General features: G+C 52.8%; 1 protein-coding gene across 7 annotated transcripts in view; it reads right to left on the bottom strand.

Annotated features, from left to right (window-relative positions):
- Positions 1 to 27,707, bottom strand: part of DLGAP4 (DLG associated protein 4) — a 136,150-nt gene that overhangs the window by 65,809 nt on the left and 42,634 nt on the right. For 4 of the 7 annotated variants that reach the window (XM_036902386.2, XM_036902385.2, XM_036902389.2 and 1 more), the window contains 5 exons: positions 22,501 to 23,573; positions 19,470 to 19,711; positions 17,146 to 17,260; positions 14,835 to 14,885; positions 11,813 to 12,053 (listed from right to left, as the gene is read on the bottom strand). In XM_036902386.2, the coding sequence (XP_036758281.2) occupies positions 11,813 to 12,053; positions 14,835 to 14,885; positions 17,146 to 17,260; positions 19,470 to 19,711; positions 22,501 to 23,499 (1,648 nt within the window). In that variant the 5' untranslated portion in view covers positions 23,500 to 23,573. Of the gene's footprint in view, positions 1 to 1,237; positions 2,036 to 2,451; positions 2,582 to 11,812; positions 12,054 to 14,834; positions 14,886 to 17,145; positions 17,261 to 19,469; positions 19,712 to 22,500; positions 23,574 to 27,707 lie in introns of those variants that run through there. The other 3 variants (XM_036902390.2, XM_057502967.1, XM_036902392.2) reach the window with 3 other exon arrangements.

Below are 27,707 nucleotides of genomic sequence, written 5' to 3'. Positions count from 1 at the left end.
AGTGTCTGCTCCGAAGTTCTAGGACATCCTAGCTCCTTGACAGGAGACCCCAGCTGTGTTGTGGAGTCTCTCAGATGGGGCCTTTGTTCTCCCACCCTGTGAGGAAGCACAAAAAAGCTCACAGCTACGAACTGACTGACTGTATTCCCAAGTGCCACTGACCAAGCAAGGCCCACCTCTTAAATAACAGTGGGATGGAACATGGAAAATCCAACCATCTCCCAGCACAAACATCCAGCTGGGCACACCAGCCTATCTTTACAAACTAACAGAGATCAACCAGGAATTAGGGCATAAATGAGACAGCCTACTCACTGCCCTACTGGAAGGGCAGGTGTATTTCTGAATAACCAGGTGGTAATGTAATGGAGAGCAAACAGAACCCTGGGTGGGGGGTCCTGGGCCTGGATCCCTGTTCCAGCTCTGCCATGACGTAGGTGTGTGTACCCAGCAAGCTGCTTTCCCTATGTGGGGCACAATTTAAACACAGGACGACAGTTCACAATGGTAGTTTACAGATGTTTGATATTCATGACAACCCTGTGAGGCAAGCACAATTATCCCCTTGTTACTGATGGTGAAACTGAGGCTTAGAGAGGCCAAGGGTTTCACTCAAGGTCACACAGCTTGAAGCCAGCAGAATCAAAGCCCCAGAGGTCTGAGACCACCAAACTCAATACTCAAGGGCAGTCAGATTGAGAAGAACTCTCCTTCCCCTTATCATGGTTAAGTCTCAGCAAGACCCAGGCAACACAGCCCCTTGTTCACCTCCCAGCTTGGTGGCCTGCAAAGTTCTGGCCACAAAGCCCAGCTGCCTAGGAGGCCGCACCCCCTTGCAAAATTTTATTACTCAAGTTGGCAGGAACGCAGCCCCCACCCCTAGCCGGGTCTAAATAAACGCCCAAGTGATATCACATCCTGCCAGCTCCAAAATAGCCCAGGCCTGCCCACAAGCGATCACAAAGTGCCAGGCCATGCAGGGCCAAGCGGGCAGGGATGTCCAGCTGATGGCACTCCCACACACTCAAGCGAATAAAGCAGAAGCCTCAGAGCAAGAAGGCCCCCCACTCCCACCTCTGCCAGAAGGCCTGGCCCTTCCCGCCTTGCCCCCTTTGTCGAGAGGCCCCCGAGCCTCCTGCCCCAGCGCCAGCCCTTGCCCCAGCGCCAACCCCATGGAGCCTCAGCCGCGGCCAGCCTGCGGGGGGGCTCCGCCCGACCCAGACACCCCACCACTCACATTGCTTCAAGAGCTCCAGACACAAAGCCATGAGGGCCGGATGGGGGTCAGATACCCAGACACCGGCAGAGACAGAAAAGGGGAGAGGGAGAGAAACAGGAGCAGAGAGCAGGGGAGACTGGAGGCTGGGGCAGAGAAAGCAAGAGGGTGCCAAGAGCCCTGGGCAAAGGAGCAGGCTCAAAAGGGGACCTTCAGCGCAAGAGACATTAAGTCGTGAGACCACCGAGACAGATGTAGGGGCAGAGAGAGGCACGGAGAGCAAAGGAGGGGACCCTGACCCAGAGAAATTGGAGGGGGAGGGGCGGGTGAGGAGGTCTGGGAGAGAACACGGAGAGCAACAGCAGCCGACGGCAGGGTGCTGGGGAGCTTTTCGGGGTCCCAGGGAGAGAGACCCCAAGGAATCTCGGAGGTCCCAGTGTATATGGGGGGCACAAAAAGAGGGGAAATCCTGAGGAAATGAGGGCTAAGAGGAGCAAGGCCACAGGGATTTGGGGTACAGATGCAAAGAAGGACCCCAAAGGATGTGAGGGAAGCTTACAGGGAGCGCTGGGGGAGTGTGGAGGATGTGCTGAAGGAAGGGTCCCCAAAGACGCGGGGGCGCTTTGAGGGGGAGTCCCGAAGAATGGAGGAGCTCAGAAAGGGAGGCTCTGAGGGATGAGAGGGGCGCACTGAGGGGAACCCGAGATCGGGGAGCGAGGGAGGGGCTGAGGCACCGCGAGGGCAGAGACAAAGAGACAGCGAGCCAGGGAGAGACAAAGCGGGCGGAGCGGGGAGACGGCCGGACAGAAGGGCGGAAGCGCGGGCGGGTGGACCGACGGACGGACAGACGGGGAGGAGGGCGAGGGCGGGGGCAGGGCAGGGCAGGGCTGGGCGGGGGCGGCGCCCGTCTCCTCGCTGGGCCGCGGCTGCTCCGGGCGGCGCTGGGCGGGCCCCAGGCGTCCGGGCTGAGGCGGCGGCGGCGGCGGCGACGACGTGGACCGGACAGACGGACGGAGTGACGGACCGGCTGGCGGCAGCTGCGGCCAGCGGCGGGCACTCACCCTCCTCCCTCACGCGGCCCGGCCCGAGGCTCCGGTTTTGTACGCCCGAGGGGCGGAGCCTCCGGGTTAAAGCCCCGCGCCGACCCCGCCCCGCCCCGCCCCTCGCGTCAGCCGCATGCGCGCGTCCCCCGGGACTCCCGAGGAGGGCGGGGGCGCGCGTAGTCTCCTCGGCACCTGGGCCGTCGGGCGCGCGCGGCTGGGCCGGTGCGCAAGCGCGCGGGGTGCTGGGTCCCGCCCACGCCCAGGACAGACCTTGAGAGGGAGCGCGCGCCCACGTCGGCACGCTCATGCCTGAGCACCGGGGACTCCGCCCCTCGAGACTCCCAGCCAAACCGGTTCCAGCTGGAACAGGACACGTGTTCCATGCCGGGGAAGTCCTAGCGGAGTCTGCACCGTTCCGCCGTGGCGAAACCTCGCCGTTATCGGGAGAACCTGAGGGTCAGAGCAATCAGCCCTGAGCTGGCCTTCTCACCCTGTCACAGTGAAATTAGTCCTCAAGTACTATCGTCTCATGTCCTAAGTGTTTCTAGTTGTACCCTCCGCTCCGTCCTCGCAGTGCTGTCTTCATCCGCAGTACCCCAGATACGACTCCAGTTTTGGCTTTGCCTCTGGAGGTCTGTGTGGCGTTGGATGAAATGCTCATTCAACCTCCCTGACTCCTCCGCTAACTGAAACCCATCGTGCCCTGGAGGGCAAAGTGCAGTAGGTGCTGCTGGAATCGTAAAGAGATCTTTACGCCTCATGGTCCTCTGCGAGTGCCCCCTCCTCACTTAATCCTGGTCCTGGTTTGCCTGAGGGCCTCATCCAGGCTGCACCTATGGCCGGTCCACCATCTCCAGAGAGCTCCTGTTCCCCGACCTGCATTATTGGGTGACTTAGGCATGTCCCTTACCTTCTCTGTGCATCTCTTTACCAAATGTGAAATAGAAAAAAGTATCTTTCTGAAGGTAACAGTGTTTCCCACACCACTGTCAAGATATTCGCATAAAGGTATAATAATAAAGGCAACTGTGGGTTATTGAGCCATTTTGGTATCAGGCATTGTGGTAAGCGCTTTGAAAGTACAGCTGACCCTTGAATAAAGGTTTGAATTGTGCAGGTCCACTTACACATGGATTTTTTTTCAATAAATGTGTTGGAAAATTTTTTCAGATCTGCCAATCTGAAAAGACGTTTTTTCTCTAACTTACTTTATTGTAAATACTGTATATAATACATACAAAAATATGTGTTAATTGTTTATGTTATCAGTAAGGTTTCCAGTCAAGAGTAGGCTATTGGCAGTTAAAGTTTTGGAGAGTCATAAACTATAGATGGATTCTCAGCTACATGGGTGTTGGGCGCCTAAACCCAGTGTTGTTCAAGGGTCAACTGTATTAGCTTATTTTGTCCTACTCAGACACTATGTTAACAACCATACTATTCATTTAGTGTTTACCTTTAAATTTATTTACTTGGAAAATTTCAGAAAGCTCCTAAGCACAAGCCTGCCTTGGGTTTTGCTCTGGGGAGCCACACTAGCCCCTGCTCCTCCTCCAACACACCAGGCACCCTCCTGCCTCAGGGCCTTTGTATCACTCTTGCCCCTGCACGGAGTACACCTCCAGCTTCCTCCTAATCTCAAAACATCTCTTTCTCTATGTGTTCTACCCTAGCTACCCAGTTTATGCTGCAACACCCCAACCCTTCCCCCTGCCAGCATTCTCCAAACCCTTTGCCCTGTGCTACTGTCCAATGAACCATATACTTACTTGTGTTATTTACATTTATTTTGTCTGCTTCCCTCAACAGAATACTCCCCATGAAGGCAGGGGGTTCTGCTTTGTTCACTGATGTGTCCCTGGTGCCTAGAGCATGACCTGGCCCATTGTAGGTGATCAATAAACATCTATCCAGTGAAAGAGCTGCCTGATTGCAGGGCTCATGTCCTTACCCTCTATGCTGAAGGGCCTCCAAGGTCTGACTTGAGCACCTCAGTCTCTCTTCTTTTGGAGTAACCTCTCTGCACCTGGGGGTACAGGGAATGCCCTGTCTTGTTCAAAAATCTCAATCCTGGGATTCAAGGCCTACTCACAAATCCTTAATCCCAGCTACTATTTCCCCAGAGAACCCAATAGGTTTGCCTAAAAAGGAATTTAGAAGAGTGACTACCTGTGCATTCTACACACAATAGGCAGTCAATTAGCCAGGAATGTCTTGGCCCAAGTTCTGGAGCCCAGGGAGAAAGCCTGCCTTCTGCCCAGCGCTCTCTATGGAGACGTGCAGTGGTAGAGGATTCTAGCTCTTCAGCACTCACTCTCGGAAAGCATCCTGCGTCCTCCCATGACTCTCTCGGACTCTATGGCCCCTGCCCAGGCCTCCCTGTGCTCTGCCAGGACTACTGTACCAGCCTCCAATCCGTTCTGCCCAGGCTGCCAGGTCATTCTCCCTGAAACTCCTATAAGCATACCACACCTCTTTACCAGGACCTTGGATGGCTCCCCCTACCCGCCAGGATGATGGAGAACTCAAGGCTTTGGAGTCCGACAGACCCAGGTGGGAAACAGCTCCCTGACCTCTAACTGGGTGACTCTGACTTGACAGTCACTTTCTCTAGGCTGCAGTTTCTTTGTAGAATATCTGTAAATGTGTATACGCATATGTGTGTGAGGTTAAACCGGGTTAAATCAGGAATGTCAGATATGTGTAACTATTTTGGCCATGATAGACATCACTAATCGATGGTTGCACACTTCTCTGCTTAACTAAATCTCAGTCCTGAGCTCCAGGGTCAGGAAGGACAGATGGACTGAAGTCTATATGCAATCTCTGGACATGATGGTTTTTGAGGTTCCTCTCCACCCTGGCATTCTGGGGATTGAAGTGTCCAATCTGACAGGAGCTTGTAATGTATTAAAAAGACTGTGGAGGGCTAGGCCTGGGAGAGGGCTTGTGGGACAAGGCTGACTGGAGGGTTGACTACTGGAATTTTTATCAGCCTCCCTTCCTTTGTCTATGGAGGGGGGTGTAAACCAGAGAAGAAACAGAGAGTTCTTGGGGATGGGAGTGGGGACAAAGAAGGGGGTAGAACATTCTGTGACTTGGACGGGAGGTGGCTGGTTGGGAGGGGGTCCCCAAACTCAAGCCTTACAACATGGATGGAGAAACTGAGGCATGGGGAGGCACCCACCCAGAGTGACACAGGGAGCTGAAATTGAACTAAGGCTCCTGAGCAAGGAGTAAGGGTGTATCCTGGGCTAGGAACCTATCCCGGCTCAGTGTAGAGCCTCAAGCACTGCCATGGAATGACCCCATGAGTGTGTATCTGTGTGTGTGTGCACATGTGTATGTGTGTGTACCCATGTGTAAACCCGGGCAGGTGCAGAGAATGCAGTTGGCAGGAGTGGGGGTGCCACCCAGCAGCCCACCACCAGCACACTTGCCAAGGCCCTTGGGTGACATCACCCTTGTGGTTCAGAGGGAGTGAGAGAGTCAGAGAAAGGGAGGCTGGGAAGGAAGGAGGGTAGAAACTGAGAGGGAGGAAAGGGTGGGAGAAACAGAGCTGAGGGAGGCAGCCCCAAGGCTAAGAGGAAGGGGGTGGGGAGGAGGGGAGAGGGAGCCGAGAAAGGGAGGGAGAAAGAGGGAGGAGGCGATGAGCACTAACGGGAGGTGGGCAGAGGAAGAAGGGCAGGGAGTGGGAGGGAAGTTTTCTCTGTTCTTTTCCCATCTTTCTCAGAGGCAAAGAGGAGGCAGGAGGGAGCAGGCTGAGGGGTGACGGACCCCCTGTGGTCCCTCCTCAGTAGGTCCTAAGGCTGGGAGGGGCATTTACACACAGACAAGCTGCTGCTTCTCCCCCCACCCCAGCTGGAGCTGACCCTGCCTGCCAGTCACCTGCCAGAGCTATTTCTGGAATGTGGAATCTGGGTCAGAAAGGAGAGGGGGAGCTGGCAGCAGCAGCAGCAGCTGGGAAGCTGGCAGGCTCTGGTGGGTGGGTGGGCAGCTCCATGCCCTGCCCACAGCCACACACGTGGTGCCTGCCCCTTCCAGGCTTTCACTGCCTCAATAACCATCCCCATGCACCTGCACATGGCCTGATGCATGTGTGCCCGTGTGAGAGTGAGAAAGTAGGAAAATCTCCTGCCCATCAGCAGTGTGGGCTCAGAATAGCCCTAGGCTGGGGGCAAGGTCTGAACTGCTCACTTCTTGGAGACAGATGCTGAGGAGAGGGGGCAGCCTTTCAAGGAGTGGCCACTGCAGGGAGACAGTGGCTGAGCAGCAAGGTGTTGCATGTTGTGTGTGTCTGTATGGAGGGAAGTGATTATGGGCAGGACTGCCATGCACGGATGTGCCAGTGTTACACTGATTAAAGATGCCACATACAGGGTGGGGTGAGGGAGGTGTGCTGCTCATAATATAATTGAATTTTATACTTATTATGACAAATTTGTGGCAGATGGCAGTAAAGAACTTCGTTCTAATAAAAATTGTACATCATGACAAGTTTTCAACAGATGGCAGTTAAGTGTCAGGGAGCAAATGCCCTTTCTTAACCCAGCACAAAAGTACCACATCGACCAGCTGCAGCTCTGGGCACAGGTTTGATAATCTGGTGGCTTTGGTTTTTTCTGTGAGGCAGGTGGTTTACCTGCTGAACATGAGGGGGTCGGAGGGTGGAGGAGAGAGGAGCAAGTGTGTGGTGGTTCCTGTGGAGCCCTGAGGGAGAGCTGACAGGGGAAACGTGGGGGGTGAATTGTTTTGGTGACTCCAATCTGATCGAGGCACAATCTCTTCACAGTTGTGGAGGTGGCATGAGCCTTGAAGGAGACACTCATGTATGTGAAGGCCTATGCAGGTGTATGTACAGATTAGGTATATGTGTGTACATGTGAGAATACCAGTGTGCATGTGTTTTTATATGTGTTTTTACATCTTTAAATATGTCTAGAACTAGGTGCATGTGTGCATATGTCTGGGTTAGTTGTTGCTATATGACACTTTCTTAAGGGTATTGATTTGGGCTAACATAAGAATAATTGGAGCCCCACATCCCTATATATAAAGCCAGATGCTGGATCATCCATATGGGTTGTGCTGGGTGGGTGGCTGAGATAGACTGAATTTTTTTTTTTTTTTGAGAGGGCATCTCTCATATTTATTGATCAAATGGTTGTTAACAATGATAAAATTCTGTATAGGGGACTCAATGCACAATCATTAATCAACCCCAAGCCTAATTCTCAACAGTCTCCAATCTTCTGAAGCATAACAAACAGGTTCTTACATGGTGAACAAGTTCTTACATAGTGAATAAGTTCTTACATGGTGAACAGTGCAAGGGCATAGACTGAATATTTTTGGCCTCAATTCTCAGTCCTTCCCTGTATTCATGCCCTTTGCTATGTAAATGCAGTTTCTCCCACGAGAGGGGGAGTGTATTTCCCTGGACCTTGATTTTGGGTACATGTGTCCTGCTTTGACCAACCAGATGTCTGCAGATTGGCAGACTTAAAACATACTTGAACAGTGGGGTTTGCCCTTTTATACTTCTGCCACCACCATGAGAAGAATGTGTCCTTGCTAGAGCACTGATTCCAGGAGCACCCTTTGGTTCCAGGGGGAGGATGCAGGACATGCAGAGCAGAACCCACCAACCTTAAAACTCAGGAATGAAGACAAATGTGTATTGTGTGCCACCGAAAGTATGTACTTGTTTGTTGCACAGCATTAGTGTGATCACAGGTGACTAATACAGGAATTGGTACCAAGAGTGGGATGTGTTAGCAACAAAAATGAAAATATGTAGCATTGGCTCTGAGACCAAGTAACTGCAGTGGTGAGCAGTGAGTAAACTGTGATAGGAGGCTTGAGAAAAGGTGACCCATATTCTATAGAGACAAATGCTTAATAAAACTGTCTATCTACAATAACTGCAAAAAGCAAATGAATTTGGGCAAGATAGTTTCCAGGAAAAATGTTAGAAGCAAGAGTTGGCTCCTTTGGACTGCATTTGAAAAGGACTTACAAGACGAGCAGAACTCATAAACAAAATAGGGAATGTTGTGGGGAGTGTTTAGAAGTAATATAGAGAGTCTAGAACTTGCTGAGTTGGAAAATAAATCAGTCAACTCCATCCTCTCCAGCCAGTAAGTCATTCTCAAATTAAGCTACAGCTTGGAGATAAAGATCAAACCAAAAACACAGCCAGTTAAGACACAGCATATGGGCCAGATCACATCAAGGCTATGGTTATAACATCTTTCATTAATACTCTGAAATAATAAGATACCATCTAGTAGATGCCCTCAGCTGCTCAGAAGCGCTTCCAGAAAGCTTAAAGGCTTGGCTCCTCAGAAGCCTGATGTATTCACAGTAGTTAGAAATGAGTCTAGAGAGACTAGCATGACTCAAAAATAATTTTAGGTGTGGCTTTTGGCACATAGAATTAAATGGAACCAGTTACATAGACAACCCATCAAGTGTCTGAGGTAGATGCATGGCCAAAACCATGATCAGCTTAGGCTAAAGGGACTGAGACCATTCAAGATATAAAAGACACCTGGGTTCCTAGCTTTCTTCAGACAGGAAGCTGGCTAAGAAAGCTGTTTGACTGTCCAAAGGGCAGCCTATGCTCTCTTTAGGAAGTGGCCAAAAGGCTAATGGAAAGAAAGGGTTTTCAGAGAGCACAGCCAAGAGCCGAGGATGACAAGAGATTAGGGAGTCAGCCCCAGGGAGTGGTACTTGGCTTAATCAAGGAATATTCCCTATCCCACAGCATTCCCCCAACACTTGCCCAAAAGGACTTCAGAACAGTCATGGCTCAGTAAGACTCAGAGTCCCTTCTCCCTCTTTCTGGAGTGTGAACTGCGGTTATCCTGTCCCTATTCCACTAGTGTATCCCAGGTGTGTGTGGGGTTGGGGTAGGAGGTAGATAACCTTCTTTTGATTTTAGGTCCCTCAATCAAGATGAGCCACATCCAGATCTGACACCAATTGTGAGAGCCTGATTTTAAGATTGAATGAGACTTTGGGGGTCTTGTAGGTAAAGTGTATTTTCTATGTGAGAGAGATCTAAATAAATGTGACCAAGAGAGTAGACTACAGTAGATTGAATTATTGACTCCAACTCTTCTCCCTTCCCTGTATCCACACCCTTTGCCATATAAATAGTTTCTTACACAAAGGTAGAAGGGTACTTCCCCATCTCCTGTCTTCGAGCTCAGCCATATTACTTTGTTGAGCCAACAGAACTTTAGTGGCTATAATGCAAGCAGGGGCTTTGAACTGTGCCAACTGGAGTGAGGTTTGCTCTCTTGCGCTTCTGCCATCATCATGAGAAGGACATGTCCTGGTTGGTCCACGGATCCCATTAGAACCCTTTGGTCTCAGGAGGAGGATGAAAGGAGACACATGGAGCAGAGCTGTCCCAGCTGACCCCCAAACTTGGGAGCAAGAAATAAATCTTAACTGTTACATTATACTGATTTTGTAGCTGTTAGTTATATAGCACTATTGCAGCAATAGCTGACCAATACTGGAACCCAAACAGTTCTGGGACATGTAGCCGATTACCCATCCTCAGCCCATTCATGAGTGACTGAGGGTCTATTTGAAAAAAAATCGCTGGGATACTATTTGTTCCTACCAGGCCTACCTTATGTTTAGAGACCTTCTCACAGGCCTGATGAGGTGGGGATGGACCTCATCCTTTACCTTGAGGCTCCTATGAGACTCCAGTGGAGTAACTGGGAGATGAGAGCCTGTCAGGGATCCCCTGGATTTGGAGGCCATAGAACCTGGGCCTCAACACCTGCTTGGATACCTCTAAAATGGAGAGGCTGGCAGGGTTACCTGTGATAGGAAGTCTAGAAGGAAGGCTGTAGAAGACCAACATTTGCCCAAAAGGACTTCAGAACAGTCATGGATCAGTAAGACTCTGAATCCCTTCTCCCTCTTTCTGAACAGGAGTGTGAACTGTGGCTATTAGTTATATAGCACTTTCAGAGTTCTGCAAAGCAAAGGGCTCATTTTCACATAGGTTAAGGAAGAAAGTAGGGTGGGAATTGTCACTGGAGGACTTTGATCAAGACACCTGCCCGGAAGAGCCAGGTTCCCTAGCAAAAAGGGGCAGGGTGGGCGGGTGGGACGAAGGATGGAGAGCTGAGGGGGAATAAGAAGCAGTGAGCTGGAGGGGGATTGCTTGTGCCAAAGAAGGCGCCATGAGGGCCCTGCAGGACAGGAGGAACTACAAACGCATCACCTAGGAGAAAGAGCCAGATGGTGGCGTATGCCATACAGAGAAACCTGAGGCCAGACAACACCTGCACAGACAGCCTCCCCTCCCACCTTGAGAGGCCAGAACCAGCCTCTGGTGAACGAGGGACAAAGAAGACACTGACCATCATGACCAGCTCCCCACTGTGGGCTCCTAGCCCAGGTCAGGCTCTGGCTGCATGTGCATGACAGGTGAGGTGGACAAGACTAAAGTTTTGCAATCACACCAGACTGGACTTTTTATACCTGAAAATGAGACCTTTCCTTAAGGTCTAAAAGTGACTGGAAAAACTCAGGGATCTCCCCAGATATCTCCCAGCGTTTGAGAGGCAATAGTAAAACAAAGTAGTTTCTTGCTCTGCCCTCTGCAAAGATCAGTTCATTCAGTCAATAAGCTAGTTTCCTGAGTATAGAGTATCTGTAGTATTCAGGTTTCATTTATTTACATCAGACACCAATTAAGCACTTGAAATATGTCTTTCTTCCTCTGACAATAGTTCAACCCTCATTGCCTTTGGTTGTCAGGAATCAAATCTGAGAACCAGTAATAAGTTACCAATTGTCAGCTCCTACCATGTGCAAGGCCCTACCTGAATACTCCACAGTCTTATTTCATCTCCCCAAGAACTTTCTGGGGTCTAGCTGTGCCTCAATTTATAAATAGGGAAGCTGAGGCTCAGAGGGGAAAACTAGCTAGTCAGAGTTAAGCTCAAAGCCCTCTCTGCTAAACTAGAAATTTTGCTGTGATTATCCTTGCTCTTGAGTTTCATGGCTTGCTTATGACACAGAGTTCCCTTTTTTCTCTGATCACGCATGGGTTACCTTCAGAGGATTTAGACAAGTATCAGGAAGGGAGGGCTGTCTCTAATTGTGAATATGAGAGCTGCAAACCCATCCCTTTGACAAGGCTCAGTGCCAATCCCATCCTCTTCCCTGCAGGTGTACCTGAACGAATCCAAACAGGTATGCAGGGCTTCAGTGAGCCCTTCGCACCAGCAGGTGGCTGCCCTGAGACAGTCTGGGCAGACAGGGGCAACCAAGTATCCCACACGCCTGAGCCTTCTCCAATCTGCTTACCCACTACCAGTGGCGATATGTGCCTCTGTGATCCCCATTTGAGCTCCAGTTTGCTAAATGTCAGGAAGTCCAGCTTCAAGACCTCCTGCATTTGTTCCTAACTATCCCTCCAGTCCTGGCTAGCCCAACATGGATCCTCCTCAGTCTTCCCCACCACTTGCCCACCAGGAATGGTCCCCAAAGAACTTCTCCCCATCTTGGTACTCACTTGGAAGCGTGCGACTGTTGCTGAGGCTGCCAGTGCTGGGCGGAGGGGAGAGGGACTGCAGGGAGACACTGTCCTCCTCCTGCGAGCAGCCCGCCTGGATGGCACGCAGGTAGCTGTGGCTGCGGGAGCGGAAGTAGCTGGGCAGTGGTAAGTCCAGCGCCTCTGCCGCAGCTGACTCTGCTTCACTGCAGGCTGACTCACAGGCTGCCTCATACTGGTCGCTCAGATCTGCCTCCCGTACCTGTCCGGGCAAAGGCAGGCATCAGGGGCCAGCACTGACTATTCTGGAGGGACAGGGTGTTTGGTGGTCAGCTCAGCTGCAAGGCGGGAGAGTCTGTGGGGTCTCAGCTCAGCCCACCCACCCCTTCCCTTCTCACTCAGGGTATGGAGTGGGCAGATGGAGCCCTTAAGAAATACACAGCTCCTCTCATCCCTCTGGGCCTCAATGTTCCCATCTCTACAATGCAGGAGGAACTATTAAGGGTACTCACCAGAGTATCAACTAGATGATATCTTATGTGTCCACACTGATCAATTTATAGACTTTGAGGTCACATCTGAATTCAGTGGGGAAGAAGGCTATAATCAATTAGTAATGTCTGTCGTGAATGTTGGAATGGGGGTAGCAATAGTTGTGCTAGATATTTACCATCTTTGGTCCAATTCTTTCATTTTTACAAGCAAAGAAACTATGGGCCAATGAGGGAAAGATAACTTGCCAGGTGTACTCAGTGAGGAAATGCAGAATTAATACTCCCAATGTGTATTTAAGGAAGATTAATCTAGCCCTGGCATATAGAATGAATGTTGGGAAGGGAGACTGGAATGGAGGCAGAGGCCAGAGACAAAGCTGATGCAATAGCTGGGTGAGAGAAGATAAGACTAGAATGAGAGTGGTGACAGTGAGGAATGATCAGTGATGTCTTTCATGGGCAGTGTGGAGAATGGTGGTATGTTTGCAATTTGCCATCTCAGATCCAGTTAAACCTCATCTAGGTGGTTTCTAAGTGTCCCTCTAGAGAACATCCAAGGTCACACAAATCCATAGCTGGGGGTTTTAGCATACAGGGGCCCCAGCATGCATACACTCCTCACGTGTTCTGGAAAGGTCTGTCTAGCCCACGTCTCATGCCATGCTGGTAACTGGAGATCACAGTGCATAAGCTGAGGAATTAGCTGGCCAAGATGGACACTGGGTGGAGGTCCCGGGGGAGGCCTGGGCTAGATGAGAGGGGGCGGGAGTTGACTAAACACCACGTTGGGGAGAAGCTCTGCCTGGCTCTGTGGGCCATCACTATCCTCTGGTCGTCTGTGTGAAATGGAATGCCACAGGCTCGTCTGGCACTGCCTCAGGTAAAACCACTAGACGGACCATCACCAGGTTTGGCATGTATGTTTAGAAAGGTCTAAATGTGTGCTGTCCTAATGCTAGCAACTAACCATGTGTAGCTATTTACATTTAAATTTGAATTAAAAGTTTAGTTCCTTAGTCATACTGGCCACATTTTTTTGCACTTGCTCATGTTACCTCCTCAGATGGCAGGATTATAGAATATTTCCACCACTGCAGAAAGTTCTATCGGATTGCACTGCTAAAGCAAAGGGAAGCTGTGTGGCATGCCCAAAACTCACTTGGAGGGGCTATTAACGAGATACGTGTTTATCCGCCAGAGCTGCAACCTGAAGTATTCTGAGAGGCCCCTGTGATGGCCAAGGGCAGTAAGGCCTTCCTATGGACTGCACAGTAATGGCACAGCTCTGGAATAGATGGCCAGAGTTTTAAATCCAGACTCATCATTTCCCTGCAACAGGAACGTGGACAAGTCACTTAACTGCTCTGCACCTCAGTTTCCCCATCTGTGAAACAGGGGCTAATTACATACAGACCGAGTCTCATAAGGTCGCTGTCAAAATTAAATGAGATAATTCATATCACATGACTAGAATAGTGTCCAGGAGAGTAAGCACCTGGTAGCTCTGTACCTATTATTACAGGCAGCAACGTGCAGCGAGTGCCAGGATGTGTAAATACTGGTTAAGATGCCCCTACCCTCTGGAGGAGAGGTTAGCGGTCAGTGCTATTGGTGTGTATATCGCTGAGGACATACTGTGTGCCAGGAACTGCCCTGGGGGGTTTGCATGCTAGCACATCATATCCTTACCATAAGCCTGTGCAAGTTAGGGAAGGAAGAGGCCACTTGGCCCACTGTGGGCTCCCCAAAGACCCTCAAATCATATGCTCAAAAGGAACTATGACAGGAGGGTGGGAGGCACAGGAGGCACCCACAGCTGGAATCAAATGTGAAGCCAACCCTACAGGCCCTGTGTGGCCTTGGATGATGAGTTCCTTATTCACACCTGGCCAAAATCAGGGACTGAGCTCAGAGTACCTTTCTTGCTTCTCTTTCTGGTCTTGGGGCTGGTGGGGGAGAGTGGGAAGATTCAACCACTTCCAGGGGCAGGATGGGTGTGCACGGGAGGGGGATACCCTTGGCACAGGCAGACAGCACCAGGACTGACACCACTTCCACTAACTTTTGCAAAACTGAAAAGTCTCTGAATTTATTCCAACACCCCAACATCCTTAAAGGTCTTGTTGGAGCCCAAGAAATCAGGGGATCTGGGGGGTGGGACCTGGAGGCCAATATCACCAGCCCTCAACCCGTCCAAATAAAGCAGTCTCCCTAGACCTCTCCCAGGCTTTGGGGGAGGAGAGGCAGGGAAAAGTTAGAAGACTCTCAGGGTATAGCCTAGGCTATTTCTTGCCTCCACAGAACCGAGCCCATTCTTTCCCATTTTTGAGAAGAGGAAGCTGGGGCACGGAGAATCAAAGCAATAGGACTTGGGAGCGGAATGCCAGGGCACCAACGTAAGTCTCGCCTCCATCCTCACTAGAGGCGGCTTTCCCGCTGCCGGCTCAGCTTGTACCTGCTCGGGTCAGGGCTAAGACCACCCAGAGACCAGGCCCGAGACCTAGCCCTGGACTCGGACTGGGGTACCAGAGAATGGCAAACATACTGACCTGATGCTCATGGCCAAACAACTGGGGGATCAGGGAGGCCTGTCCAAAAATCTGCAGGAAAGAGAGGGGGAGGGTTATGGGGAGACCAGAGACGGGGCTGGGGTGGCATATTCAGGCTCAGCTGCAAAAGACCCTGCAGCTGGCTGGCCTAACTTCCCCAGACTGCCTTGTCTTCCCTGGTCAGAGCGACACAGTCCAGCATCTGGTGGGAGGTGGTGGGGGAGCTCCGCTGGCAGGAGGCAAGGCCTCAGAGACAGCCAGACCTGGGAGATCTCTGACAGAGGCCACCGATGGGGCTCAGGTCACTCATACTTCTGGAGGTGAGGTTTTGGGGGCTCAGAGGATGCTGGGTTAGGAGAGAGCGGGGCTGGGCCCTGGGAAAGACCTGCTAGGGTCCCCAGCCTGGCTGATTCCATGTGCCCGGGTCAGGCAGAGTGAGGGGAAAATGTGAATGAGGGGAGAGAACAGAGGGAGACAGACACAAACAGGAAGACAGAGAGACCAGAGAACGCAGTGGGAAGTTGTCCATTCAGCAAACACGTACCCTGTGCTGTGTGATAGGGACACTGTGGGGAACAGGACAGCAAGATCCCTAACTGCAGGGAGCTCCGGGTCTTAAGAGCAAGACAGACATCAAATAAATAAGCAAACAAATATAACTCCAGGTAGTGATCAATGCTGTCAAGAAAGTTAAACAGGATAAGGGAATAGTGCCCTGGGGGCTCCTTTAGACAGTGACAGGGCAGGCCCCTCCCAGGAGGTGACACTTGAGCCAAGACCTGAAATGCAGAGAAGAGCCAGCTGGGCAAAGATCTGAGAGAACAGTGATCCTGGGGAAGGGGACAGCAAGTGTGACGAGGTGGGGCAGGAACAAGGTGTGTAAGGAGCAGGAGGCCAGAGGGGCTGGAGCCTGGAGAGCAACTGAGCAAGTCAGGGATCATGTCTGAGAGGGAGGCGGGGCCTCACAGGTCTGAGTGAGGGCTCCGGCTTCCACTCAGGGTGAGGCGGGAGCCAAGGGGGCGAGGTTTACAAGTTACCTCTGGTCACTGAGAGCAGACTGGAAGTGGCAGGCATGGAGGCCAGGACAACCGTTTAGGTGAAACTTGGTGGGTCCTAGATGAGGATTGCTTGGACAGAGGGTCCCGTTGCTGGGGTGTTCGCCCCTCCCCACATCGGAGGTCTCCGTGAAGTCTGGGAATGACAGTCCTGGGGCAGGCGTGGGGGATGCTGGGGAGGGCTTGGCCAGCCAGGAATACAGGAATGGTGAGGAGCTGGGATCTGAAAGTCTTTCAATTCTAAGCAGTTCATTAGCCTGGACTGTGGGGCTGCACACAGTGGGACCTGGGCCTGTTCCTGTCCAGCGCGGGAGACTGGGTCTGCACCTGACTGTCTTCACTGCCTCAGGGCTACTACTGGCAGGTGTCTGTCCTCTCTTGGCCTCATGTCCCCATTCACACCATAGAGGGATGCCCTTGAGCCTTAGTTGGTCTTCCCTTTGCAAACCCTGAAGTACTGTGCACATGGCAGGGGCTGTGATTCAGGTCTGGGTCTGATGGCCCTGGATCCTGGCCATCTCTGGATCCTTTCCTAGCTGTGTGACCTCACCTATTTGAGCCTGTTTCCTCACCTGTGAAATGTGGATGTGGATAAAAAGGCCCCCTTTGGAGGTACCTGTGAGGGCTCATGGAGCTGATGTTTGAGTGAATTAAAGTATAGTACAGTGTGCTCATTGCTGTTAGAGGCAGAACTGTCTGGTCCCTGCAAGTCCAACTTTCCCATAAGCAGGTGGGACATGGAGGTTCAGAGTGGAGAAGCAACTTGTTTGAGGTCACACAGCAAGATGACAACAATAGCTATAAAGGTAGCTATGCTTTTCTAAGCACATGATGTTTGTATTCCTCACAACCCTTGAAATAGGAATTATCACCCTTCTGTGGTAAGTCAGGATATTGAGGCTCAGGAAGAGAGTGACTTGTCATGGGTTCATACTGTCAGTAACAAGACAGTTACTCAAATCCAGGCCTCCAGTTCCCTATCCTCAGGGTTCCTGGGTCTACAGCAGTGGTGTGACCCTTCCCTCAGGACCCACAGCTCAGGCCATGCAATGTCAGGCCTTTGACTGTGCTCCAGCCACAGGACAGTTGGTGGGGCAGAGATACACACAGAGGCAACCTCAGGAGCAAAGACCAAGCAGAAGCACAGTGTAGACATCTGGGGACTGCTCAACAGGCTGGGCCCGGATGTCTAGCCTCCTGGGAGGAGCTGGGGCTCTCCCAAGCCAACTGACCTTCTGCCTGCTCACCACCCTCACCTGGCTGATGCAGCTGGAGTCATTGAGGCTGTCGCTGACCGGGTTGTAGTCCTCCTCCCAGCTTGGACACTTGGAAGGCAGCAGCATGTCCACTGAGTCCAGGCGGTCCAGACTCCTGGTGGGAGTGGGGAGCAGACAGGGCTCAGCCCACCCATTGTTCAGTCTGGGAAACTGAGGCCAGGGGGGTAAAGACTGGCTAAGGTCATCCAGTGGCAGAGGGAAAATGGAAGTCACTGCCAGTCCAGGCAGTGTTAGAGGGTGATGAGGGGAGGACAGTCAGCTTTTTGGAGGCCTTGAGAGTCTTAAAAGGTGCAGGTACCTTTTCCTGTCATATCTAATGTGGCCACAAGATGGCAGCAAAAGCCTGCTTTTGACCATTTCAAACCCAAGGCAGCCCACCCCCACCCCCAGCCCAATTCCACAGCTCTCTCTCCTCCAGGTGTGGGACAATACCAGGAGCTGGATAGAGGGGGTGGGTCAATGCCCACGGCCTTGACTTCAAGCTAGGCCTGCCCAGAGGGCATCAGTTTCCACACACTGTCCAGGCGGCCTCCATCAGGTCCCTGAAGACATCACTTCTCCCCGTGGCGCTGGCACTTCCATCTTTCTCAGGCCTACCTGCCCCTGGGCCTCCTTCACCACTGCTCTGGGGAGAAGTTCCAAGCTGTTAACAACTCAGGCCCTTGACACAGTGGGGGTGAAACTGTACCTGCCTGCTTGGGGCTGTGATGAGGATCTAGTGAGGCAGATGAAAGTGCACTGGGGCAGGCAGAGAGCCCAGAGTGCCACAAGGGCTAACAGATGGCACCCATTACATTCCTCCTCCTCCTATTATTGATTCCCTTTCATTCAAGGTCTGTGACTCGGTCCTACTCACCTCTCCCACCTCAGTGATCACTGGTCATTCATAGAATTGCAGGATCCCAGGACTAGAAGGGGCCTTAGAGATCATCCAACTCAGCTCCCCCACTTAAAGATGGGGAGACGGGGGTTCAGAGAGCGGCAGACCGGGCATTGGCTGGCAGTGGTATGAATTCCCTGCTTTCCGCCTCACTGTACACCTCTTAGGCAAATCCCTGCCCTAGCGAGACCCCCAGCTCCTCTGACTGCCCCGCGCCTCCCACCCTCAGTGCTGTCAAGGGCGGCTCTCTCCCCTCTGCTGCAGTCCTACCTCCAAGAAGCCTGGCTGAGGCCCCGGGTGGATGAAAAAGTAGAACTAAGCTTGTTTATTTTAACTCTTCCAAGTCTTCTTTTGTTTGTGACTTCTTTGGTTTCTTTTCCTCAGTGGACTTTGAATCCCCTCTACTAAGTTTGACCTGTTTTGTACTTTCTACAGACTTGCCATAACTTTCCTCTCATTCCTTTCTGTTCTAATCCTTCTCATATGTAAAGCCTTACCTCTCTCTAACATTTAATTGCTACTTACTGTGTGTTCGCATTTTATTTGTTCACGCTTTCACCAACTCTTCCAAGTCTTAAAGCCATAGGATGGGGGCTTGAATGGTGGAATTCCTGGCAGGTGATGGGGCAGGGGAAGGCAGTCTATCCCCCCTTGGCTTCTGGACTGGATTTACCCCCTCCCCAGTGTGGAGCTCACCACAGGGATCAGTTACAGGGGCAAGGGCAGAGGGGACTCTGCCCTTGCCCAGGCAGTGCTGGTACGAGTGGCAGGGTCACTAAGGCAGGAAGAAGGTCCCCTGGGGCACTCACCTGGGATGTGGCTCCTGTGGGCAGGGTTTACCTAGGCCGGTCACTCTAGAGAGGCTCTTCTTACAGTTTATCAAAGGGTGAGGCTCACTTGTGTGGTCAGGACTTGGTTAACCAAGTGGCAGGGCTCTCGGGAGTCAACTCGTCAAAGTGCAGGGGCCAGCCTAAGGACGAGGGCCTCAGGGAGGGGGTTACCCTAAAGCCGGGTTCACCTAGGGGGCCTGGATCATGGTGCACGCGGGTTCACCTGGATCTGCGGCTGGAGCGCAGGACTCATCCTTGGGTCCACCGTCTCCCGTGCGGACGGAGGGGAAGAAGGCGATACTCTCAGGAGCTGGGCATACCTGTGAGGGGCTCACCCAATGGGTAAAGCTTGCCTGTAGGCGGGGCTTGTTTACGCGAAAAGCTTTCCCAGAGAGAGCTCACGTGAGGGCGCGACTCCAATGGGACACGGCTAGCCTGTGGGCGGGGCTCCATCGGGGGCGGGGCTCGCCTTAAAGGCGTGATCCACGTGGAGAGCCGAATTCACAAGTGGCCAGGGCTCCTGGTGGGCGGGGCTCCCAGGGGGCAGGGCTTGCTTGTGGGCGGGACTGTAGGGGGCGGGGCTGCGCGCTCACCTTCGTGGATTGCTCTGCTCTCCCAGCGACTGCTGCGTGGCTCTCAGGTAGCTCTGGCGTCGCGCCGCCGTCTTCGGCGAGGGCTTAGGGCTGCCGCCGGACTCGTCGCTGTCCTCGTCGCCCATGGCCTTGATATAGCTGCCGCTGCGCATGCGCCTGCACGGGATGGGGCCCTCGGCCGCGGCGTCCGCCTCGCGTGGGGACAGCAGCGCGGTGCTCCACTCGCCGCCGCCGCCGGGCACCTGGAGATGGGCGGACAGGCCTCATAGCGGATGGCGCAGGGGCAGCGCACACCCGCAGCATGCCACCGGCGCCCAGCCTGGGGCACATCACCTGGAAAATGAGCGGGGGCGAGAACCTTTAGCCCCTGACTCTGAAGCTCCCTCGTTCTCCCGGAGAACGAACTCCCGGAGAGTTCGGCCTTCGTGCTCTGTACTGCCTTCGAGGCCACCCAGCTGAACTCTGGGGTGGTAGGGATACCTGGGTTCCGGAGCCGGCTCTGCCACCACTTCACTGTGCAGCCTTAAGCAAATCCTTGCCCCCTCGGCCTCAGATTTCTCCATGGATCCCAGGCTGGGTGAGCCCCCAAGCCACCCAGCCTTAGGATCACAATGGCCTCTACTGCAGTTACCCTTCTGAGTGCCCACCATGACCCATCATGCACCCTACTATCTCAGAGGATGACTTATAATCCCACTGCACAGAGAAGGACAGCAGGCCTGAGAGAGGCCCCCAGATCTGGCACCAAGAGCCTGGCCCTAGGAAGGTGGGTGGCGGGAGGGTCCTGGGAGGAGGGCTGGTCAGAGGATCTTTGCACATCAGTATGGCAGCAGGGTCCTTGGAGCCAGTCAACAGTCCATATCCCACAGGTGGATACACTGAGGTATGGAGAAGATTTTGTAAGTCCAGCAGCCACATGGTGACCTGGTAAAAGGGCTCAGTTTTCCCATCTGAACCTTAGGGACACCACCTGTGGAAGTGGGCAAGTGAGGTCACAGCTGTGAGGGCATCCCTGGTCCCCAGGAGTTACAGAAGCAGAAACCAACTGAGGGGAACTTCGCTGCCCTTTTGAGGCCAGGTTCTACCAGCTGCTCCAGGGTGGTATGCAGTCTCCACCGCTTGTCCACCTTATGCACACTGACACGTACGCCTGGTGGATATTCACCTCGTGATGAATGAGCATGCACAACTCAGCACTTACATGTACCTTGTCCTGAGCACACAGCGACCCTGCCTCACTATACACATCGCAGAGAGCAGGTAGACTTTCCCATACATACCCATCTCATCAAGGATGCACACCAGTGGCCACTTCATCACAAGCATGTGCCTCAAGGTGTACACAATATGAACACAGAGCATACTGACACCCCTCCTCATACATGTACCAGCAGTCACCGCACTGGACACATTTCAGTATGTCCCTACCTCACCATGGCCTTGCCTCAACACAGGTGTGTAGACTTACCCACAGTGAAGATACACACATTTCCCAGTGTACACAACATATCCATTATGCAAAATACACTCTCAGCAGCACACTTGCATAGACACTGCATCCTTCCAGGTGCCTACATTGCCAGTGGCCAGTCTTTGCTGGAAGGAGGGTCCCCATCTGAGACTTCCACCCACAACCCTCAACCTTCCCATACACTATCCCCCAGCTAACTGCCCAGCCCAGTCACTAGGGCCTGCAGTAATCTACTTCCCAAACCATTTGCTAGTCCATCCTGCAACCTCCACCTGCCTCTTAGGAAGGTGGCCTTGTATATTCCTGCTACCCTAGCCCCACTCACCCACCTCCTGTGACCTAAGCAGGCAGCACAAACCCCAAGGCCTGTAGGGCCACCCTTTCATGGTGTTCTAAAGCATTTTCGCATCATCAGACCAAACCACACCACCCTGAGAGGGAGCCAGGTCACACACCACCCTCTTGGATGTTTCTGAACCAAGGAAGTGAATTGAGAGCCACAAAAGCTTTAAATATATAAAATACTGTCTAGATTTCATTTTCCTCCTATTGGAAAAAAAGAGCTTTCCCCTATAGTCTCACTCTCTTTAGAATTTTATATAGAATGACAAGAACTCGGGGCTTTGTTAGACTTTGATGTTCATCTGGTTCAAAATGCATGTAATGTTCCCAAAGACTGGCCAGGCCTGCACTGGCACCCCCACTCCCCTGGCCCAGGGCCCCAGGATGAGGCCTCATGATGTACAGAAACAGCCCCTTGCATCCTTATGTGTACTGAAATCTGCTCTCTATAAATTTCCACCCGCAGTTGGCTTCTGCCCCGAGGAAGTACACCCAGTCACAGCCATTCGCCCCGCCCTTGATAGCCCAGGAATATTGGAGCAGCAGGGACATCTCTGAGCCTTCCGCCACTTTGCAGAATTGTAGGCTTGGTGCATAAAAGGGCCTCAATAAACATTAGAATTTGAAAGAAGCTAGTCCTCCAAGCTGGGTTAGGGCCTCTGGGTTCCAGCAGCCCTCCATGCCAACTTCCTCACACTGCTCACGTTGACATGACTGTTCATGTGTCTTTCTCTTCAAGCTTCCTGATAATCGGGGCTATGTCTTATTTATTTCTAGCTCTGTTCATTTAAGTGTCCATCTGTTCCTCTCTCTATCCCCTCTCTCCTTGCATTTCCTGAATACTTTCTCTATGCCAGACCCTGTCCTGGGGTTTGGAGACAGCAGGCAAGAGGCTGGCACTTAGAATTCCATGCAATTGGTCCTATGAGGGGTGTGAATGGAAGTTTCCAAGTTTGTCTTTTAAAGGGCAGGGACACGTTCTAGTCCCTACTCAGGACTAGGCTCAGAAGGGCCCTAATCAATGCCTGCTGAGGGCATGACTAGTAGAAGAAATCCCCTTATTGGCAGGTACCACCAGACATCCATTTCACAAGTGAACAAGCAGAGGCCCTCACTCACAGAGTGCATTAACTGTCCAAGTCTGTGGTACAGCTGGGCCTCAAAACTGGTGCCTTCCCCAAGTTCCTCACCCGACCCCTGCCCCTGGCAGGGACGCACCTGCAGGTAGTGGTAGGCTAGACCCTGGTGGCAGGATTTGGATTTTAGTAGGCTCTTATCCAAGGTGGCTGAAGTCTTCTGGCAGACCTCATGGGCGTGGCTGAGGGTCAGAGTGGACCAGGAGCCCCGCTTGACATAGTTGGTGTCAGTGCCCACCGCAAGACTGGGGCAGGTGGCCGGGGGTGCAGGTGGGGGTGGTGGGGTGGTCAGCTCGGTGGTGGTGTTTTTGGCGGCTTTGAGCATGTGCCCACTGATGGTGTTGTAGGCATGCATGAAGTAGCGTGGCTGGCTGCGTTCTGCCTGTCGGCCTAGTGTCATCAGCCCAGAGGCTGGGCCACTGCTGCGGAAGGCACCAGTCTCACCATCCAAGTTGTCGTCAGAACTCCACCAGCCTGAGATGTTGGAGCGGCTGCGCCGTTTGGGCTCCCCGGCCTTGGCCCGCTCCTTGCTCTTGGCCCTCCGGCCCTTGCCGTCCTCCATGCCGCCTTTCTTGCTGCCATTGCCACCGACTTTACCTGCCGAGCCCTCCAGTGAGGGAGCCTTGGTGAAGAAGAGCCGCTGGACTGAGTGGACCAGATGGCGGATGCGGCCAGGACTCTCGCCACGGGCCTTGGCCTCACCGCGGGGGAACTGGAGTGTGCTGAAGCCATCCCGGTGGATGGGCAACTGCTTCTCAAACTGGTCCAGGAGGTTGGCAGGCAGCCGGTTGATCTTGGTGGCCTGGGCATGGCTGGGGAAGGGGCTCTCCTCTGGCACCTCGAAGTGGGAGTTATAGTGGATGCGGGGGAAGGTGCTGCTAGGTGGCGGCAGCTGGTCATTGAGTGGGAAGAGACCGTCTCCTGGCAGAGTGTTCTGCCCAGGGAAGCGAGCCTCACGGGCAAAGGCCTCGGTGGGCGATAGCAAGTAGGGGTTGCGGTCAGGCCCTGTGAAGAGGGGTTCGTGTGGTGGGTCCAGGCTGTCGGAGAGGTGGCGGGGGCGGCTGTCACCGAGGCCTTTCATGATCCTGGCCCTCGCGGCAGGGGCCGTCACCCTAGTGGGGTGCCCGGGGTTGCCTCTCCCGGGCAGCAGCTATCCTAGGAGGAGAAGACAGAGAAGAGTCAGCTGGATTTGGAGGGGACAGGGTGCCAGGAAGGTCAGCCAGATCCCCAGAGAGCTCAGGGTTGGGTTCTTTTTAAAGACATTTGGCCTGCCCTTAATAAGGTGGGGTGCAGGACAAGAATACAAATGGAGGCCCATACGTATAAATAAAAGTTACAACTCAGGTCATGAAATTGTTAAACAAAAAATATGTTCTACTCTCCTACTTTGATGAACATATCTTCACAATAACCTGGAAAGACAGGTTTGAACTCAGACTTCTTGCTTTTCTCCAAATTCCATGGTGGAATGTGGTGGGGGGACAGCCTACCCTCTGTTTTCTTCCTTCTGTGACTCTGTCCCTCACCACAGGAGCTGCACACCTCCATGTCCCCCAAGCTCACTTCACATGCCCCCAAACAGCCACCTCTTGGGCCTAGGGATGGTCTCACTGGCAGTGTCGGCCTCGGGGGTGATCCCATGCTGGTGCTGGAAGCAGGCCTGCTCATCTGGGTCTGGAATTCCAGTGTTCCAGTACCCACAGTGTGGTCTAAAGTGGGGACATACTCTGGATGGGCATGGCCCCTTGGCCCCTGAACAAGCCTTGCATGATAGGGAAGAAAATGGCTGCAAGAGGGCCAGAGTGGCCTTCTGAAGTGTAGAGCCCAGTTTTATCCAGGTCTGATGAAAGTACTGTCCAGCTCTCATTTTAGCAGAGAAATCCTACATCAAATGTAAACCCTCTATAAAAAACTGCTCTGTCCCTCAACACATGTCTGCTGAGAGTGACCTCTGTGCTAGGCTCTGGGGGCTGCGGACATCAGAGAGGCCAACAAGCCCACTACCATATCATTTCCAACTGGGATGAATCAATGGCAGCCATCCTGGAACAGAGTTCTTAGCGAGTTAATAACAGGAGCACATTCTTAGGTCTGGACAGGATAAGGCCTCAGGATGGGGTGGCCTTCAGGTGGAACCACTGTGCCAGTTCCCCATCTGTAAAATAGGGTAGTGGGACGAGTTGGATGTTCCATCCAGGAACACCCTGGAAATACTAGTCTCAAACTTAGGCAAGTCCCTTCCCTTTTGGGCCCCAGCCTTTCCATTTATACCATGGAGCAGAGGGGAGGTCAGTGAGTTTCTAAGCCCTGGACCCCACCAACCCTGTTTGGAGGAGTCCCAAGGCTTGGTGTGGACTATGTGCCTGGTGTGCTGGGGGTCTGAATGGAGTCAGTGTAGTTGGAGCAGAGCAAGTAAGGACAAGAGCAGCAGGGAAGAGCCCTGGAGGGGCTGGGCTAGGAAGGAGTGGGCAGGCTCTGGCTGAAGCCAAGTGTGGGAGGCAGAATGAGAGCTTCCAAAGATGCCCATGTCCTAATTCCTAGAATCTGTGATTACGTTATTTTACATAGTAAAATGGATTTTGCAGGTATGATTAAGGATCTTGAGATAGGAAGATTGTCCTGGGTTATCTGGAGGAGCACAACCTAATCACATGGGTCCTTACAGGAGGGAGGCATGAGGGTCAGAGTCTGAGAATTTGCACAGACGGAAGCAGAGGTCAGCATGGTGCGGGGTATGAACTGAGGAGTGAAAACAGCCTTCAGAAGCTGGAAGAGGCAAGAAGTTAGGTTGTCCCCAATAGCCTCCAGAAGGAATGTTCCCCTGCCACCCATTTTAGACCTGGCCTCTAGAACTGTAAAAGGATAAATCAGTTGTTTCAAGCCACTGTGTTCATGGTAATTTGTTACAGCAGCAATAGGAAACTAAGACACCGAGCATGGGTTCAGTTGTCTGAGACTCCCTCCCACCCCTCAGAGCAGCTCTTTAGGCAAATCCCAGACCCCACCAAATGCTGCATGAAAACACGGGCCAGGTGAAACTCATAAATGGGTAAACTGAGGGCTTGGGAGGAAGAAGTTCCCTAAGATCACACAGTGGGTCCAGTGCTGATGCAGGACTGGGATCCACAGTTCTTCCTACTCCTCTGCATAGCTGCCTTGCACTGTCACTCTGAGTTGGCTGGTCCCAAGACCTGCAAGGATCTGAGAATTATTTCCTGGGACCTAGCCATTTCATGACCAACAGTGCCCTAAACCTTCCTGAGCCCTCAGACTTCTGCAGTCCACCTGGTTCAAATTCTCCCCCTGAACTGCCAGGGACTCTCCTTGCCTCTAGGAGCCAGACAGACCCCACTCCTGGAGTCCAGAGCACTTTAGTGACAGCCTTATGGTGCAGCAGTCCCATCGGAACATGTTTCCACCAGGTGGCTTGTCAGAGCATTTATCCCCAGCCTGGAGAGGAAGTCCACTGACCGACACCTCTGCCTTCACCACACCATCTTCTAACAGAGCCGCAGGAGATGGGGGACCATTACCTCCACTTCACGGATGGGGGAACTGTGGCTGGGAGAGGCAGTTCTAGCCAAGGTAACTCAGACTTCAGCCACCTCAGTGTCCCAGAAGTCAAGGAGCCCGCTCCACTCCAGGCAGCAGCAGCTTCCTCTAGGTAAATCTCTTCTTGAAGATAATTTCAGGCAAATGCAAAACCACCTTCCTTTGCTCTCCAGGCTTTTCTTGGCCTCCTTATGTCCCCACAGGGCCATACAGTGAGCCCTGGGCTCAGGGGCCAGCCTCCCTGGCTCTCCAGCTGGGAAAGTGTGATTCAGCAATACGTCCTTGATGCCCGCTCAATTAAGGCAGTGATACTGAAAACTGAGAACACTGCAAACCCAGCCCTGCAGGGGCCTGACTCCCTAGGAATGCTGGAGCTGGAGAGGGCTGGTCACCGGGAGCACAAGGCAGCTGCAGAGCCCCGCCCTGCCCTGGAAGTGCACACTATACTTAGTTCTCCCAGCCCAGGACACCTTCTTCAGTCCTCTCAGGGAGAAGCTGGCTTCAGCTTCACATCTCAGGTATTCCTGACCCAGGGAATCCAGAGTTGTCCCCCAGAGGACCCTGTGAGCCTGGACCCATAGTTACTCCCCGAGCCTCAAACTGTGCGGCTGCCAAATGGGGCCAGGAGGGGGAAGTGAGGGAGAGAAGGTGTAGGAAAGTACTCAGTGAACTGTGAGGTGCTGGCACATGCTCATTCCCTGGGGGACAAACCCTTCCCTGAGTTCTGGTGGTCAAAATCCACTTTAAATGCTGGTGCACCCCAGGGGCCTGGGCAGGTCCACAGTGCTCCCATATCAGTAAAATGCTCTAGTGTCACCCAGTAGGGTTCAAGCCAGACACCTGGGCATTGCCTTGAATTTCTCTTCCTCCTGACCTTCCTCGTCCTACCCTAGTAACAGCCTCACTGTACCTGAACAATGATTCCGCCCCAGTCTCAGTTCCTATAATCCAGGTGGAGCCAGCCCATCCCAGAAGCCCAGGGGCAGACACATGCCCTTGGCCTGGCCAATCAGAGCCTTACATCCCTGAGTACTGATTGGCTCAGAGATGGAAACAGGTTCCTTGCTAACCAATGAGAGTCAGCCCTGGGATTATGGCTGGACCCTTGGGAAAGAGATGCCCTCCCTTTTGTTCAGGCTGCTGTGCTGGGCAGAGTATCAGTCTAGAGTCCTTCATCAAGACCTTGCCTGATGTCTCAGACATGAGAGTTAAGAGACTTTTTGCCTAAGTTGGGTTATGTGTCTTTCAACAAGAGCCTGACTGATTGGCCTCATGTCCAGTCAGTCACTACAGCAGTGGCTGTGGGTGCCCTGCCCATATTTCCTATGGTCTCATCACTGTGGTGCCAACAGGCTGATTTCCAGCTGTCAGCATCGGCATCCCTGTGGGGGCAGGGAGGCTTTGTCCAGCAGCTAGAGCCTGCACTGCTTACATGTGGTAGCCAGCAGGAACTGTCAGAGATTAATGACCAACACCCCTCACCCATTTGGAGGTCTCATCCAGTGACTGTCAGGAAGCTGGTGTATAAATACCCCAGCTCCTCCACCCACCAGAACCAGTCTCTACACTGACTCCTGGAGTTGCCCAGAAGGACTGAGCTCCAGTTGTCTATGGCAGTGACTTGCTTGATAAAGCCCCCTTCATTGGCTGCCTCACCTTCTCTGACTTATCTCTCCACTCCCACACTGTGCGCCCTGTTCCCAGATGAAGTACTTGGACTTGAATCCTTGTCTTGGG

The sequence above is a fragment of the Manis pentadactyla genome, chromosome 5, assembly GCF_030020395.1.
Source record: "Manis pentadactyla isolate mManPen7 chromosome 5, mManPen7.hap1, whole genome shotgun sequence".
Taxonomy (NCBI): domain Eukaryota; kingdom Metazoa; phylum Chordata; class Mammalia; order Pholidota; family Manidae; genus Manis; species Manis pentadactyla.
The sequence above is the reverse complement of the archived record's forward strand: the minus strand, read 5'-3'. Positions and strand labels throughout refer to the sequence as shown.